This window comes from Haliaeetus albicilla, chromosome 6, assembly GCF_947461875.1.
Source record: "Haliaeetus albicilla chromosome 6, bHalAlb1.1, whole genome shotgun sequence".
Lineage (NCBI taxonomy): Eukaryota > Metazoa > Chordata > Aves > Accipitriformes > Accipitridae > Haliaeetus > Haliaeetus albicilla.
In genome coordinates this window covers 30,699,952-30,716,344 of record NC_091488.1, presented here as the reverse complement: position 1 = coordinate 30,716,344, position 16,393 = coordinate 30,699,952, and the positions used below count along the sequence as shown (strand labels likewise).

Genomic DNA, 16,393 nt, shown 5'->3' with positions numbered 1-16,393 from the left:
GCAGAATGGTACTTGAAGACCTGCCTTTCCAAAGAACGGCTCAAACTCAGGTACCCGCTTACAACAGCTGTACACCTCTGAGTGAATCAGGTAAATTTCTTGTGTAAGTTCAGGACAAAGCTGTTAGAAATGTGCAACAATTGTTGACATTGTTTACAGTAGAGTAAGCTTACCAGTACAGAGGTGTCACCACTGTTTCTACTGTGTGCTCTGTCTCAGTGTACCATTTGACTGCTTTCAATGGGTGTCAGGTAGAAGTGACTTTTTTTTAATGCTTGTTATTAGAGGTAATTCTTGCTAATTTATTATATGCCTTAAAGTTTGATTTGGATAGGCTTAGCAATAAAAATTGGGATACAATTTACCTTACCTTAAGACTTTGTGACCTGTGGGGAAAAAATTAGAGAATTATCAGGGGTTTTATTACTTTGGGCTTTCTCTGCATTGTATTTTTTTCTGATTAAATCCATGTGTGGACATACTTTCACCAGAGATAGTGTGTTAAGCTAAAAAAAAGAAAGCCCTTGAGCTCTGAAATAAGTACCCGCACAAAGCATTTATTGCACTGCACATTCCCACTCTCTTACACCCCACTAATTGAAAATAAACCCTTTTTCATCATCCTCTAGCCTAGAGAGATAACTGGGGTGGGGGGGTGGGGGGGTGGAGAACAGTGCCAGAGCTCCACCTATCAGAAAGACAGGCACTGAGAAACTGAATTAATGACTGTAGTACTCACTAGGGATAGATTATCCAGCCATCTCATCAGCCCTGCTCATTGTTATTAGAATAGCCCATTACCATATATGTATTTTTGACTGTTTTCCCAGGACTGAAATTGAGTACATGCAAGTAGTAATGGCCAGATACATGTTATTTTTCCATAAAACAGACCTGATGATTTAGAAAATGTCTCAATAATAGGCCCACAGAAAGCAAAAGGAGTTTAATGTTCAAGACCACTTAGAAGCAGTGTGTACAAGTTAAGTGCTCTCTCTCTAGTGTACATTAAATTATCTCTGATACCTATTACAGTGACCATAGGCATATTCAGCTATGGAAATCAGGCTCCTGGATTTAAAAAAAATACATTTTTATGGATGAATGCATTGCTATAACCTTGATTTAGAAGAAAACTTCAATTTAATAACTCAAAGGGGAGAAATTGTGCTAAGTACTCTCTTCAGGCTGTTCTCATCACCAGCATAGCTCACCCACTGCAGAAGACCAAGCTGTAAACTTTATCTACCACATGTGTATTGACAGATCATGACTTTCCAAAAGGATGCAAGATAAATAGTTAGAAGATTAGCACTCAGTGAAGGTGGTGGCATGCATTTGTGTACCTTTCATGTTATGTGATCTAATGTTATGTATGTTGAAACTACTCTCCGATATATATAAATTTTATTTATATTCCAAATTATTTTCTTAATTATAAAAGGCTTCCTAGAAATGCTATAAGCCTGTACTTCCCAACCCCCACATCCAATAAACTATTCTCATACATTTGGTATTTCAGGTAATGGTTTGTAGTTCTGTTTTGGTTAACACTTTGCTTTTTTAGTTGTGTATCATGCCGATGTGCTTATTCATTTTAGCATGCTGTAATAATTAATTCAAGAGCTGACTTACCATAACATTGTCATTTCCAGTCTTGTAAAAAGTCTCACAAGTGAAGGCTAATTGCAGAAGCATAGCAAAATAAAATGAAAGGTGACACATCATGCCATTTTCTTGCAAAAGAATGACAACAGGCTAAGTGGAGGAAGCAGCCACCACTTAAACACATCTAGCTGTTGCCATGGAAATACAAACAAATTAGAATTGTTTAAAGAAAAAAAACTGGATGAAATCAACTTAATGTGCTGCAACTGCAGCCATTAGACTTAAGAGAAAGCGGCAATTCTTTTTTTTTTTTCTGTAGGAACAACTTACTGGGTAATTGCCATCAATCACTCTTGATTGGGGAAAAACCCCTAGATAAGAGTTCTGAGGGGTAGCTTTATAAACCTGCCAGTAAGAGTTTAGTTGGCCATTTGACTAACATGGGCTACACCATTTTTCTTTGAGATGTTTGTGGGGTTTTTTCTTGCTCTTACTTTTCCCAGTGACTTTAGGCAGGGTGTTACAACTAGGACAAAATGACATTATGATATTTAAATCTGTGGTTCACTTGTCTCTGAAATACTGTGTAGCATTCTGTCCCCTTCATCTGAAGGACCTAGAAAAGGCCCCTATACAGGCAAAGCTGAGATCAAAGGTAAGCTGAATAGCTGTTTAAGCTACTGCGTCTCTTCTAGATTTAATGTGTGTGCATTGAATGCTATAGAGGTCTACTGAATTATGAGCTGTACTGAAAGGCTGGATGGAGGCAGGCTGTTCACCATCTTGCCTAATGTAAGAACTAGGAGCAAACATGTGAAGGTGGCAAGAAACTTAAGAAAAAAACAAAAGTGGTGGTTCTTAATATGGTGGGGAAAAAATCTGTGGAACTCCTCTACTGAAAAATGTGGGTGCCAGAAGTTTATTTATATAGACAAGTTCACTGATGAGAAGGCCACTCAAAGCTGTTGAGGAACTCACATATGGCTCTGGAAGTCCTCCAAACTGAAAATAGTTAGAGGTTGGAAGAGTATTAGGGGACGAAGTGTCATCTACATTTATCTTGTTAACATATTTTCCTGGACATTGCTTATGGGCATTTGTGGAGTAGGATTCTGGGTGAGATGGACCTTGGGCTGCCCCAATAGAGCCATTCTTAGGCGTATGTACAATTGCATTGTTGTTCTTGGATTGAGGACTTTCAGATTCAGTTGCTACTAAGGTGTCAGCAAAGATAAAGGAGTTTAAGGATTGAGTGGGGGTTTTTTTTAGTCTGCTAAGAGTGATTTAAAAGGAATTTTTTTCTAAGTAGGAGATGCAATTTTGTTAGACACCTACAACATACTAACTATAATTGAAATAAATATAAGCAAACCTGCAAACCTACAACACTTCTCTCTACGACTGAAAGATTTTTATACAGATTAGAGCTGCAGGACTTAAAAGGTAACTATTAACAGAAACATTGGATAGATATTGACAGCAGTCCTAGTTTAGCAGTCTTACTGACACCAAAAAGCAATGCTTTTATTCCTGTTCATCAAAAACCCCATAGACAGAGGAAAGAACTCGTAATAGAATTAAACCCAGGTTTGACAGTCATTAAAAGGATAAAGTGCACACTTCATTCAGAAAGGACATAAGCCTTGGTGTTCAACCAAAATACAATCAATCAGTAATTTTATACCTATTTCACATTATGGTTTCTCCTTCAATGCCTACGAGCAGTACTTGGGCACCCAGTTACAAACAGAAGGGAATGTAAACTTGATCAAGTCTTTACTGAATGTTGAGTTTAAGTCAAAGGCCCACAAGCAACTACAACAAATATTATGCTGCTTTATAGCTCAGGTCAAAGGAAAATTTATCACAGCTAACAGAAGTCCAAAGAAAGACCACTAAGAGACAGATGTGTAAGACTAACCCTACAGAGGACAAAGTCATTGTGGAATAAAAAGACTTTTATTAGATTTTTACAAAATAACTTGTAAAAAAAAGAAAATGCACCTCATATTGGATATATGCAATATGTAAACTTACACATTCCTACCCACTACCTCACAGACTCATAGTTTGTCCATTACTTCTTCAAAGAGAAAGAACACCTGCATTTCTATGCCAAAAACAGATGAGGGCTCACCTATGTTTTTTCTCTCTCTGTTGACATCAATCCTAAAAAGCAGATGGTGCGACAACAGTAGCTTCATAGAGGTTATGGTTTCCTGCTACACTTTCTCTAGCAGCAAAGTCTCTTTATGAAGTCTGTCCCCCCACAGTTATCCTGGTTTCACTCCTGGGAGGTATTTTGTTTTTCTCTTTTCAAAGCCAAGATGATCTTGTTGTTTCTGTTCAATGAACAGCCCCACTAAATCAGCACAACTGAAGGGCAAATAATCTCCAGCAGGCTAAGGGCTGAGGAACTTCACACCATCTGGGAAGTCATAACTGGGAACTGCATTCTCAGAGTTTGTCATCTATTTAAAATATGAACAGTTCTTATTTCACTAGCCCGATGCGTTCCATTTAAAGCTAGAACCATGCTGATGCAGTTCAGAGACCATAGAAAAATCTTCACAGAACCAGAACACTTTTATTATAGTGTTTAGACAAGTAATTATGAAGTATCATCCAAAATTGTTCTCAAAACTAAAATTTAGATTTAGCTTATCAATGTGATCAATTGCATCTTAGTAAACAATACAATTATGCACAGCTACCTTCCATTAAGAAATACTGTAAAATATATACAAATGTTGTTTCAGGCAAATGTCCTTTTTGCAAGTGCGCTGGTTGCATTTCGAACAAGTGCATTTCTGAACTTCAGCAGAGTCCCATCAAGTGCACACAGAGGTCTCGCCATAGTGTTTTGTGAAACCATCTTAAGCACAAGTTTACTCACCTTTCAAAGACTCATGAAAAAAATCACAAAGATACAAGATTTATATACATAAAGGCACAGCAATTCTGTTGAAACCAGCTATGTTACAGTACAATAGAGTTCAGTCAGTGCCTTTCATGCAACAAAGTTCACTAGCAAATTTAAATCCTCTTCCAGTAAAATTAACTGCACAAGGACTATATCCTTCCCTTTCAGTAAAAAGAATAACCAGCTATTATTTAATCAACTCAAAGTTACTACAGGAATTTGAAAGAAATACATCAAATGCTTTTTCTTTCTGCCTAATTTTGCTAGACTTTCAAGGCTATTTCTCATCAAAAGAAAATAGTTTCCAACTAAGAGCAAAGGTGAAGTTTCATTTGTGCTAAGATGACAGACTAAGAGTTTTTCTATAGTGATAGTTTTATAAAAATTATATATATTATATAGGTGCTGTCCTAGGAGGCATCACCACCAGCCACAGAATAGCCAATTCTAAGATAGATCAGGAAGTGAGATAGAAGAAAACTTTGAATTCAGAGGACAGATTCAGATGAGGTATAAATGAATCTATCATTAGAACTACAGCCCTGGTTGGTCCAGTGCTCAAAAAGACTCCATGCAATGGATACACCAAGTGTACTTCTCCCTGTAAATTGATTCAAAATATTCTCCCCTTCTCCTTCCCCCAGTACCAACTTCAAGTTGTCATTTCTGAAGCTTCAGAGTTTTCCTAGACATCAGTTGCACTGAAAGAGTATTTGCACTTTTTACATCTGTCTGCAGCTGAATAATTAGAAGGCAGATTGCATATTGCCATCCAGCTAATCAACTCCCAAAGCTTTGAGCTGTCGTTCAATCTCTTCGTCTGATATGGTAGCAGCTTTTGATGTTGATGCAGATGGTAAGCCTCTGGCAGCTGATGGAGCTTTGGCCATCTAGAATAATACAGAAGTTCTCTTCAGTCAAAATAATACATATTATGACAAGCTGACTTCTAGAATAAGACTGTAGAATAAAGGCTGCTATAATAAAGTATTAAAAAAAGGGAATGAAGGGAAAGAAGCACATGAACTGAGTAAAAATAGCCATACCTTTCCAGATATTTCAATTCCTATCTCATCAAGCACTTGGTTAACAATATCTTGGCTTTCTTCCTCTTCATCAGAAGCATCAAAAATATCATCCAGAGTATCATTAACTTAGAAGAAAGAAAAAAAATCCACAGTGCTTTAAGCAAAATGGTTACTAAAATTACCTAGCACTTTCTATCCTCCCAGAATGTAGTAGTAATACTACTGTGTAAGATACTAACAGAAAGCACCTGTATATTGGAGAGGCTTTCTTACCTCTGCCTTGCAAAGCCTGTGAGCACAGCTAGAGCAACAACAGGGTAAGGCATGACTGCTTTTATAAAAATGTTTAGTTTCACCAAAATACAGCAACTGAACTATCTCCCCCTCTACTAGGTTTTAACTTTTCTTAAAAACTTCTTCTACAGTTTCATAAAAATCCCCTTCCTCTTCCTCCTCCAAGTAAGTTGCTAAATTGTTAACTACTCAGCTAATTTCTGAATTGCAACAATACAGTTCTGCACAGTTGAGGTGTTCACATCTTGCTCAACAACATTGGTTTGAGTCCATACTACTTACTATGGCCAACACAGTGGCAGGGATTAGGATAGGAAGGAGACTGTGTGAGCAACACCAGGAAGTTTGGTGTTACTTAGTTTACAACAGACAGATGCAACTGGGAACAAGAAACTTGCTACCCCCCAAGAAGTTTGTGGCTTAAATAAAAAAAAAAGAGACAAAACCATCCCATACCAACGTGTTATCAATAATTTCTAAATTAAGTGTCCATCCCCAGAAGAAAAAGCACATGCAGAACTATCAATCAGCTACAGAAAGGGCAATTTTTCAAGTTCCCCTGCCAGTTATGCCAACAAGATTTTGAACTGGTCTCAAACCTTCTTCCCTTTCAGTATGTTGTTTCTAGAAGTATGATGGGTGTTATGCATGAAGATGGGAAGGAACAGATTCTAGATTTAGTATCTAGAACTACTAAAATGCCTAAGGCTCAGCTCCCCTCCTCAGACGTGCATTGTTTTGTTTGCTCTTCATTTTTGCTGTCAATCTCATTGTAGAAGTAAAACTTCAAGCATCAGTATTTCTAGACTGGTTCTACCCGTCCAAGAGCACTGTGGGCTGTAGCTAGCTGTTCCCTGCAGTGCAGAACTTACTCATTTCTTCAGTCATTTCCATCTTCATGTTTTCCTTCTGGAAATTCTGCATAGTTTGTAGTGTCTTTTGTGGATCCATTTTCTTATTAACTGCTTGCATTGTCTATTAATATTGAAAAAACCCTTAATCACACAACGAGACATTAGTAAATACCAATATATACATTAAGAAGGAATAAGGCTTTTCTAATAAAAAAACGCTTCAGTCCAAATTTCACTTTCTTTGTACCTTTACATCCTGTGAGAACTGTAGACACAACAGATCAACAGTACAGTCTGTACCTAGTAAGAAATATTGCTAGCTACTACCCTAATAGGTACGCTTTTAAATGTATGCGTCTGTCTTGCACCACGACCATTCTCCTGGCCTTATATTAGGAAAAATCTGCCTGATCTAAATGAAAAGAATGGGACAATATTACCTAACTTGCAGGCTATACACTTTAAAGAGGTGAATGGCTGCAGGTTTTTCTATTCAGTAAGGAACATTTATTTAAACCACCACTAGAGGACAGGCATTAAATTGCAATTGTTTCTTTATGTTATAATTTAATGGAAAAATTACTTTTCTCTGAAAAGCAAATATCGAAGTGTTCAGGAAGTACATATTAGCTTAGGGTGAACCTTTGTAATGGGTAGCAATCTTTCAGTGACAGTGTAATAAAACTTCACCTGTTTTACTACAAGCATGTAGCCCTGCCTTTGCAGGCACCAGTATTTAGTACTTTCTTCTTTCCTAAGAAGCAAGCTACTGTATCTCTCATGGGACACCAAAACCTAAATATAGACATGAGCAATTCAAACATAAAGTCTAACCGTCTTTAAGAAGATAAGAGAGTTGATTAATTAAAAGGGATTCTGTCAAGCTACTACAGTTGCTACTGGCTTTGTAGAAGCTCTTCTGCCTTCATCTCTGAGTTTGTTTAAAGTGATAATGTATTACGCTTCTAATGTTACTTGAATTTCAAAGACTGTGTTCATAGTCATGATATTTGAATTTAAAAAGTTGTTCTGGACTTAGAAGGTGTTGGTTCTTTAGACTTCTTTTACAAGAGTTGTAGATGGAAATAAAAAAATATTTCCACTAAATTCATACAGAGTTTATAAATCTTCAGAAAATAAGGGTTAGATGCATGATTAAAAGAAACAGGTAATTATTAACTGGACTTTATTATGTCCAAAATTAGTGCCATACATGCTAAAAAGTATATAGAAAATACTTTGAAAACTTTGCATTCATGTATTTGTCTTGCTTGTTGAGGCAACTGATTCCATATATTTTTCACTGATGGTTGTATGAGATGAAGAATAGTTTATTATCTTCAAAATGAACAACTGAATACTTTTCTCTTTTAAGCTCCCCATGTTAATAAGGCAAAATACTCACTTTAAAAATTACCAGAAGAATCTCCAATAATGTTACACAAACTAGTCCATAGAGGTACCTGCCGTGTTTCAAAAAATATCGCTTTTCTGGATGCTGGTTAATTTATTTTTTTTAATATTTTTGTTTTTTCTACTGACTTACCTTCATAATTAGTCTAGTGACACTTTGGTTTTGAGAAATTTAATCCAAGATGTCTTGTAGATAAAAACAAGTCAACCATGTAATAGTTAAAAAGCCAGACCAACTTGTTCACATGCAACACTGTTGTAGGAATATGGAGTAAGCTGTTTAACTTGATTGCTTGTACAGTCAGACGAGCCCCCCCTTTGTGGGTTAGTCATGGAGGATGGAAAGTTTGCTACAGAGACACAACTTTGTATCACCAAAGGGCTGATATCTGCCAACACACTGCTTCTAAAAGACATCTGACAGCAAAGCCTTAGCAGTCGTTACTTTCTGCACTAAGTTTCATTGCATTACTGTGTTTAACTGGCATGTAATGGGATTTAACTTGGACTATGATAAAAGCACAACTTGTCTACAATGATGCACGCTAATTCTGTTTCCTACCCCTCAAGCTGAACAATCCTCCTTGCCAAAAGCAAACTCCCTATTTATCCATTCAAGGAAATAGGGGAAAGTTCACAACTAGCTCAGATAAGAGTCTGAAAAATCTGAGTTTATGAGATGGGATTTGTGAGAAAACTTAATGCAATACTGTTTCCTTAGAGCATGGAGAGTGAGAATGACAGGGAACTCCAGATCAGGTTTCCTTAGGAACTTAAGATCCAAAGCAATAACCTACTTTTTGCACAAGCCATAGAGCTACTGTGACACCCTACCTTGATTTTTAGATGAAGCATGCCCTACTTTTTCCCCAATAAAAACTGCTTGTGACAAGGTATACAGGCCAGACATGTAGTGGCATGGTTTGGGTTTTTTTGATGTATTAAAAGAGTTCTTCCACTGGCATTCAAGTTTATTTTTTATCACAGATAAAAAATTTATTTCACAGATGTCTAGCCCAAGAAAATATGCTTCGTTAGGTGCTAACTGGCTGGATTGACTAGGCAAAAATTTCATTCTATGAATCAAATTACATTTCCCTACTGTATGCTCAACACCATTTCAGATATTAAGCAATAAGTTTTATCCCTTCAATCATCTTACACAAAATAACACGACTTAACTTTTGCAACCTTATGCTGCATTTTAATGTAAAAGAATATCTTGTAATGCCTTACTTTTGCTGTAGTTGACATAGCTCCTGCCATCTTCATCTGAGAGTTCATGACCTTTGTTTGAGTTGACATAGAAGTGACTTTAGAGCTAACAGCGTATGTTCGATTTTTCTGCTTCCGCAGTTGTACAAGCTGTTTTGCTAGCACTTTACAGGCTTCTTTGTTACCAGTCTTAGCCATTTTCTTTATTTCCAGTTCCTGTTAAAAAAGATATAAGATTAATTCTACAGAATTTTCATTCAAACAAAGACTATAATTAAACCTCAACACTAATAATTAAATTCCAAAAGTTAAATATCCTCTCAATTTTTATTTTTTTAAGACATTTAAAGTTATATAAATAGTCTTCCTTGCTTTTCTACCAAGGCTATTTAGTAGAATAAATGCAATGATGTTATGATTTGACGAGAAGGAAAAAAACACAACAAAACTGAATTATAGTATGGTAGCACACAGTTCCCCAAAAGACTTCAACTTCTGCGTAAAGTCACATTCACTTATATGTGCACATTAAATTCCATATCTGGATAGGGAGTAACACTTCAAAAAAAACCTCATAAGTGAAGAAATTATTATGGCCAGCTAACTATTAGTGTCATGACTCTAATCATCTTTGATTTCTTGCATTCACAGGCAATCAAGCCACATCACACCCATGGAAGAAATGCGGAGTTCATAGGTTCTTTTTAACACTTTGTCAGCCTCAAGAGAATCTCATAACCTTTTGGGGGAAGAAGTACATAAAGTTAGATAAGCAATAATTATAGGCTCTTTGCCCACATAATTTAGCTGGACTTAACTTAGCACATAATAAAAGTGGTATAATTTGTCTACAACAACATGTGCTTAAACCTTAAGAAAGACACTTCTGTCTTACAAAAAAACCCAAACCCCAATCTATCAATTCAAGGAGAAATAGCAAGCTACTTAGCCCAGAGGCACCAGGGAAAATTTTGGCACAAATAATCTTATCAGCTGGGTTTTTTTGAAGTATGCCTTCTGATTTGTGACTTGGTAATGTAAGCTTTTCAACTAATTTTTCCTTTTCAGCCTTTTTAAGGAGGGCTTGCCATAGTATCTCAGTTCTTTGTACATCTCCAATTGTACGTTTTGATTTTTATCATCAAGTAAAAGCACCCTTTAAAGATCAGCTTTCTCCTGTGATTCTTCAGGAGAATGTACCTGCTACAGGAATACAGTTGCTTCACTTTATGTACACTGGTAGTCCAGATAGTCCAGAAAACTGTACTTACAAGAAGATATATTGCTCTGAAAATGTAAATACTGGTCACCAGGATATGAAAACAGTCATGTTTAAAGCAAGTGTAAACTGACCCTCTGCATTAGCTTTACTACTAGGAAAGACCATGGTTAAGTTTACTACAGAGATGGCACCGGCACAAGATCTTTTCTATAAATCCATAATTTCTGAAAGGCTGTGTCACACATACTATTTTTAATCCAAGAAGGTACAGATCAGAAAATAAGGAGCATGAGACTGTTCAAACATTAGAGGCTTGAAATATATGTAAAGCTGTCCTCTTTGTAAGTAGCTCACAGAGACCACAAAACCAAATATCTATAACATGCCCAGAATATTATCTCCTTTTCTCATACCTCAAGTATTGCAAAGGATAGAAGAGATTAGTTTGCACACTGGCAAACACTAGTTTGCACCCTAGTTTTAACAGCAAACATTTGAAAATAGGACTTTTCTCATCAAGAGGCAATACTTAAGTAGCATTTATAACCTGATTTTCAAAGCAAAATGCAAACCTACACCAACCATTGCTAAATCATTGCAGATAATCCAGCCGCAGAAATCAAACCCTATATATAGGTGATTTTATTCTTAATTAAGAAGAATTTGGGTAAAGAGCTGAAATACATTATTTGCTTTTGAGAGGTTTGGGGCAAGCTTATTAAAGTCAGTTATGTTCTTCTGGAAAAAAATAATCAAAATTCATACAGTCATATGAGGTTACTGAACTGAAACAGAACTGTCTGCGTACTTTAAGGTATTTTTATACATTGAATTAATATAACTAGGTTTTCTCAGGGTAGTACCTCATAGTTAAGGAAAAAAAAAGTCTTTCTGAAGAAAGTAAATAACAAAATGTTCTGAGATTGACTGACAATCTCTTGGTCCTTTTTCACCTGATCTAACTCTGAAAATTAATATTTATTGTCCATTGATTCTCTCAACATAATAGCAATTTTTAACTTTTCAAAGACATATTTCACTTCTCCTTTCTTATTCTCAGAAATCCAACACTTCTGAAACAATTTAATGTAGTAATCAAAACTTCAACTTGAGTATTCAATGAAAATTAAGGTTATTTCCAGAGTCAAAATATTGCATACTGAAAAACTCCTTACCTATGAGTAACCTATTATATCTTACATGTTCAAGGCTTCCAGAAAATGTATCTGACCTCTTTTAGTTTATTATTATTCCCACCTCTTGGTACTCATGCCACTCGCTGCCATGAAACACCACCTCAATAGCTACTGAAAGAGTGGCTGGATTCGCATAGCTTTTCCCACAGTCTGAGCATGTCTTCATGCATCAAACCCCACCATCTGTCACATCCATTTATCCAATTATACTGCCACACACAGGTGCAGCATCCGTTCACTGAATGCTCGATAGCTCACACACACTAAGTTTTAAATAGATCTTAATTTAGGCAGATAGTTTTACTATTATTAGCTAGTTTTAGGGAAGTTCTATATGAATGAAAATAACACCCTATGGGGTATTCATGATACCCTATGGTTTTTCCAAGTACTCTCTCGCTGGAGAATCATGGTAACATACGATAGCCCTGACACTTCTTTTAGCTTTTCCATCACAAGACCACTGATTTAGAAGCCTGATAGTAAAAAACATTCTGAAGGATAGAGAATGCTAAGAATGGAAGGGAAAAATGAATGTGGTTATTTTATGAAACATATTGTTTCAGGCTTTTCCTATTTAAAGGCCGAGAATCACTTTTAGATAGTATATTTTTTCCAACACAATTTTAATAACTGAAAAGTCAAAAAGGGGAAGACAACTTTTTTAGTGTTCAATTATTATACATTGAGTTGTATCTTCAGCGCTTTGTAAGTTTTCTGTTATATTGGGGGTGTACCTTTGTTTTTAAAGGGTAAAATAAAGTTCCTTGTTGTACTTACCAGTTGTTTTTCCTGTTTTTCGAGTGCTGCTCTATCTCTGGTTATAGCCCTCTGTGTACCTCTTAACTCTCGATTTTGCTCCTTTATTATATCTGGAAAGAAAATATTTATAGCTGGGAAAAGTTTTGAATACTATATAAACATTTTATCTGCTAAGCACTCTGTGGACATGCGGTGTGTTTGGCAGCCTCCCTTTGTTCAGAATGAACTGTCAGCATTTCAAATATATGAAATATTAGCAAAATACAATTTTATGTATACAACATGATTGTGTTTCAGCAGCATAGGCCATATCCCATAACAAAAAGGCTATTTTACCTAGTATGTTTCTTTGCACTCTAGCAATAGCCTTAACCACACAGTAAGTTAGGTACACACACTTTTCTGCAAGTTCAACTAACTTAGCAATAACATCCACTGTGAACCCACTGCTTTTCAACCAGTCAGGCCTAACTGCAACAGGTATACCAGCTGAAGAAACCTTATATATGAGATCTGAGAGCAGTTAAGGAGTTCTCAAGTCCATTAAAACAGCGAAGATACTCCTAGATGCAAGTCCTGGATCCTGGTCTTCTCTGTCCTTATTCTGGTTTGACAGAGATTACTCTCTTCCATAAACATACTGCATCTGCACAGCCCAACTTCAAGTCAGACTATAGAGAGATAGTGTTTCAATTAGCAGATGCTTAAGAATATTAAGATATGAAAGTGGAGGCCTTTATAGCAAATTTAAGTTTCCTGACAACTGACATAGCCAGCAGAAGCTTGAACCCTGTCTATCAGGTGAAACGTATTATCTTTCATAGGAGTTTTGTCTACTGTACTATTTAAAAATCATTTACCAGAAACATCCACTTATTAAAGCAAGTATTATTTACAATATAGGCATCAATCATGCTAGTTGCAATTAACTTTTGTTAGAATTTACAGCATGTGCTTAGGTGCGATTCACCTGGGCAAAGGTAGAGAGGTCTGCATCTGACTCAGCATCCTCTGACCTTTACAGAGGAAGTAAGTTAGTACTTTTAGGAAGAGATTCATCTACTCCTAACGTATGTGTCTACACGACATTAGATAAACTTTGGGTGGGAGTTTAAAAAAAACTTAGGGTGGGAGTTTAAAAGGAACAGACTGTCACATAAACTTTGTTTAAAGCTCGCTCTTCTGATCCACAGAAGTAACATGGCAGGGTACTGCTATTGTACTTACAAAGTTTGAAGCACATGAAAGTCAATATAAACAGGCAAAGTTGCTACCAGAAATAAAGGCATGAAGGATAAATTCTAGACACTGCAGCCACCCTTTTCATTTTTTAAGGCTTGTGACAATTTTCCTACAAAAAGAAAGAAGCATTCACGTTCTTCATTTCCACAATCAGAAATACTGTAAAACATCCATCGCCGAAATTATTTTGGCCTTAATAGGTTTGAACCAGAAAAAAACCAAACCTTCAGTGGCATTCTAAAGAGAGCATATACACTAACCTCTCCCACCAATCGTTTTTGGCCAAATAAATACATATTCCAAACAAACTCCGTGAAAGAGAGACATGTTTTTACAGCGCTACTACTGCTCCAAGAACTACACAAAAAGCATCTTCAGGAGATGTAGACTTTTCAATGGACAATAATGATGAGCTGAAAGATGACACGGAATATAACACTGCATTCTTCACACCAGCAAAGCAGCAGTGAAAATTATACTGAAAACAATGCTACAGGCAAGTAATTTTGAAGGTAGATAAACATATATTACTTGCACAGCTGCACTTGCGAAAATGAAAGAAAAACCTTAATAGCTACACACAAGACTGTCTATTCTAACTACAATAACTATTAAAAAAAAAAATCTCTTCATATAGAAAGCTTGAGAAATAAGAACTTCAAGATGATAAGAAACAAGAACGGTACTTGTCAGGAGACAATAAGGGTGAGCACAATGCTTATTTCTGTTGTTTCTGATCTCACAAGCTCAAACTAAGGATAGCAATAAACCGAAAACAACTATCTGCAGTTACAGGCCCTTTCATTTGTTTTTGCAAGCGAAGGCCAAGATGAGACCTTGGTTCTTGTTTCTCTGTGATAACTGACGCAAATTCTTTACTCCAGCAGACAGAAGAAGACGGGGCATTCCTGAGACAGCCTTTTGCTGATAGCCACTCCCGTGTGTCAGGTCACTGCCTCGCACAGCAGGGTAAGGAGGAAGTACCTCCATTCCTTAAAACAGGTTGGACAAGAGACACCCAGTAGGGCTTGATCTGGCTCCCACAATCCGCCTTGGTCATAGGAGAAGCTCAGTGCCATCTCCCCCTCCCTCCCCTTCCAGGTGTTGCACCAAAACCGGGAAGAGACAAGTGGCAAACGCACGTATTCTCCGTTGGTGACACACAATTGGTTGACGAACAGCGTCATTTTTGGCGAGCCATTTTGAAACGAGGACCCACCTGATTTGACACAGGGCACCCAACATGCCAGACAGCCAGCTCTGGGGCTCGCCAGCCCCCGGCCAGCCTCTGCCCCACCGGCACGCCTGGGGCACACCGATTTGGAGGCCTGACCGTTGCCCACAGGACTGCTGCCAGGTAAGCGATCTTTTTCGGCTTTACTTTGGAGACGGTTACTTCTGCCTAAGTTTTAGCGTTTTGTTGACAGACCGACTACAAAAACATCAAGACCAACTTGTTTCAAAACCCGCGTACAAAGCCAAGCAAGCGGTTGGGGCTCGGCAGCCGCTCTGCGCAGCCGGGCAGCGGCTCCCGGAGCCTGCGGCCGTGCTCGGCCGCCTTCTCCCCGCCGCAGAAAGCCGGCTCCCGCAGACCGGCACCGCTCGCCTCCCGGCTCCTTCTCGGCTCCAGCAACTCTTCGCCGGCCTGTTCTGTCCCCTCGCTGCCAACGAGGGACGTTCCTCCCCCTCCTCCATCACCCGCACACCGGGATCACGGGGGCACGGCTCCCGCACCTCGCCCCGGCCCGGCCGCCCCGCAGGGCCCGATACCCCAGGAACCCCCCCCCCCCCCGCCCCGCCTCGCCTCGCTGTCCCAGGGAGCCGGCCCGGGGACTCTCCCCGCCGCCCCGCCTGGCCCGAGCGCCGCCGGTGAGTCACCCCGGGCGGGCTGTGGCCTCCTCCTCTCCCTGCGAGTTCCCGCTCCGCCAGGACACAGAGCCCGAGGCCGCCGCCCCGCAGGCGCCGCCACCACCCCCGGGCTCCCGCTCCCCCCCGAGCCCAGGCCGGGCCCAGCTCCGCGCCCGGGACCCTACGGGGGCTGGGGGCAGCCGCCCCCGGGCGGCGGGGCCCGGGACCCTACGGGGGCTGGGGGCAGCCGCCCCCGGGCGGCGGGGCCCTCCGCCGGGCGCCGGCGGCCCCGCGCCCCACTCACCGTCCACCGTCTTCTTCTTGAAGAGAGAGGCCATGGCGGCAGCCAGACCGGGAGCCGCCGGACCCCCCACCGCCGCCGCCTCAGCGGGCTCCTGCCTCCCCCTCAGGTGACCAGGAAGCGGCCGGGCCGCGGAGACCCGCCCGGCTCCGCCTCCCCGCCGGCGAGGGGCGGGCCGGGCCGCCGCGCTGCCCCCGCCTACCCGCTGGCGGCGGCGGTTCGGGGCGGCCGCCGGCCGTGGCGGGCCCGGGCCGCCTGTCCCCGCCGGGGTCTGCCGCAGCAGGGGGGGCCGCGGGGTCGCTTCTCCCCCCGCGGGAGTCACTGCCCGGGGCGGGGCGGGGCAGCGGTAGCACCTCTCCGCCGGGTTTCTCTCCGCGCTTGGCTTTGGTCACCCCGGGCGGCGGGAGAGGCGCCCCGGGACCCTCCCGGGCGCCGGGGTGACGGGCCTGGGAGCCGGCTGAGGGGAGCGCGGGGAGGCCCCCGCCGG

General features: G+C 40.1%; 1 protein-coding gene across 1 annotated transcript; it reads right to left on the bottom strand.

Annotated features, from left to right (window-relative positions):
* Positions 1-4,175: 4,175 nt before the first annotated feature.
* Positions 4,176-16,071, bottom strand: CHMP2B (charged multivesicular body protein 2B). The gene is made up of 6 exons (XM_069785401.1): positions 15,910-16,071; positions 12,534-12,625; positions 9,357-9,551; positions 6,726-6,828; positions 5,578-5,684; positions 4,176-5,421 (listed from the first exon to the last, which is right to left on the bottom strand). Exons 1-6 carry the CDS (start codon positions 15,941-15,943, stop codon positions 5,308-5,310), a joined length of 645 nt encoding a protein of 214 aa, XP_069641502.1. The 5' UTR covers positions 15,944-16,071; the 3' UTR covers positions 4,176-5,307.
* Between the last annotated feature and the right edge of the window lie 322 nt (positions 16,072-16,393).

What these genes read in the sequence shown, in the direction of transcription:
- CHMP2B (XM_069785401.1), bottom strand. Translation starts at nt 15,943, where the DNA reads ATGGCCTCTCTCTTCAAGAAGAAGACGGTGGACG. An exon ending in AAAAACAGGAAAAACAACTG is followed by an intron (nt 9,552 to 12,533) that starts GTAAGTACAACA and finishes CTTTTTTAACAG; the next exon opens with GAACTGGAAATAAAGAAAAT. An exon ending in CTATGTCAACTACAGCAAAA is followed by an intron (nt 6,829 to 9,356) that starts GTAAGGCATTAC and finishes CAATATTAATAG; the next exon opens with ACAATGCAAGCAGTTAATAA.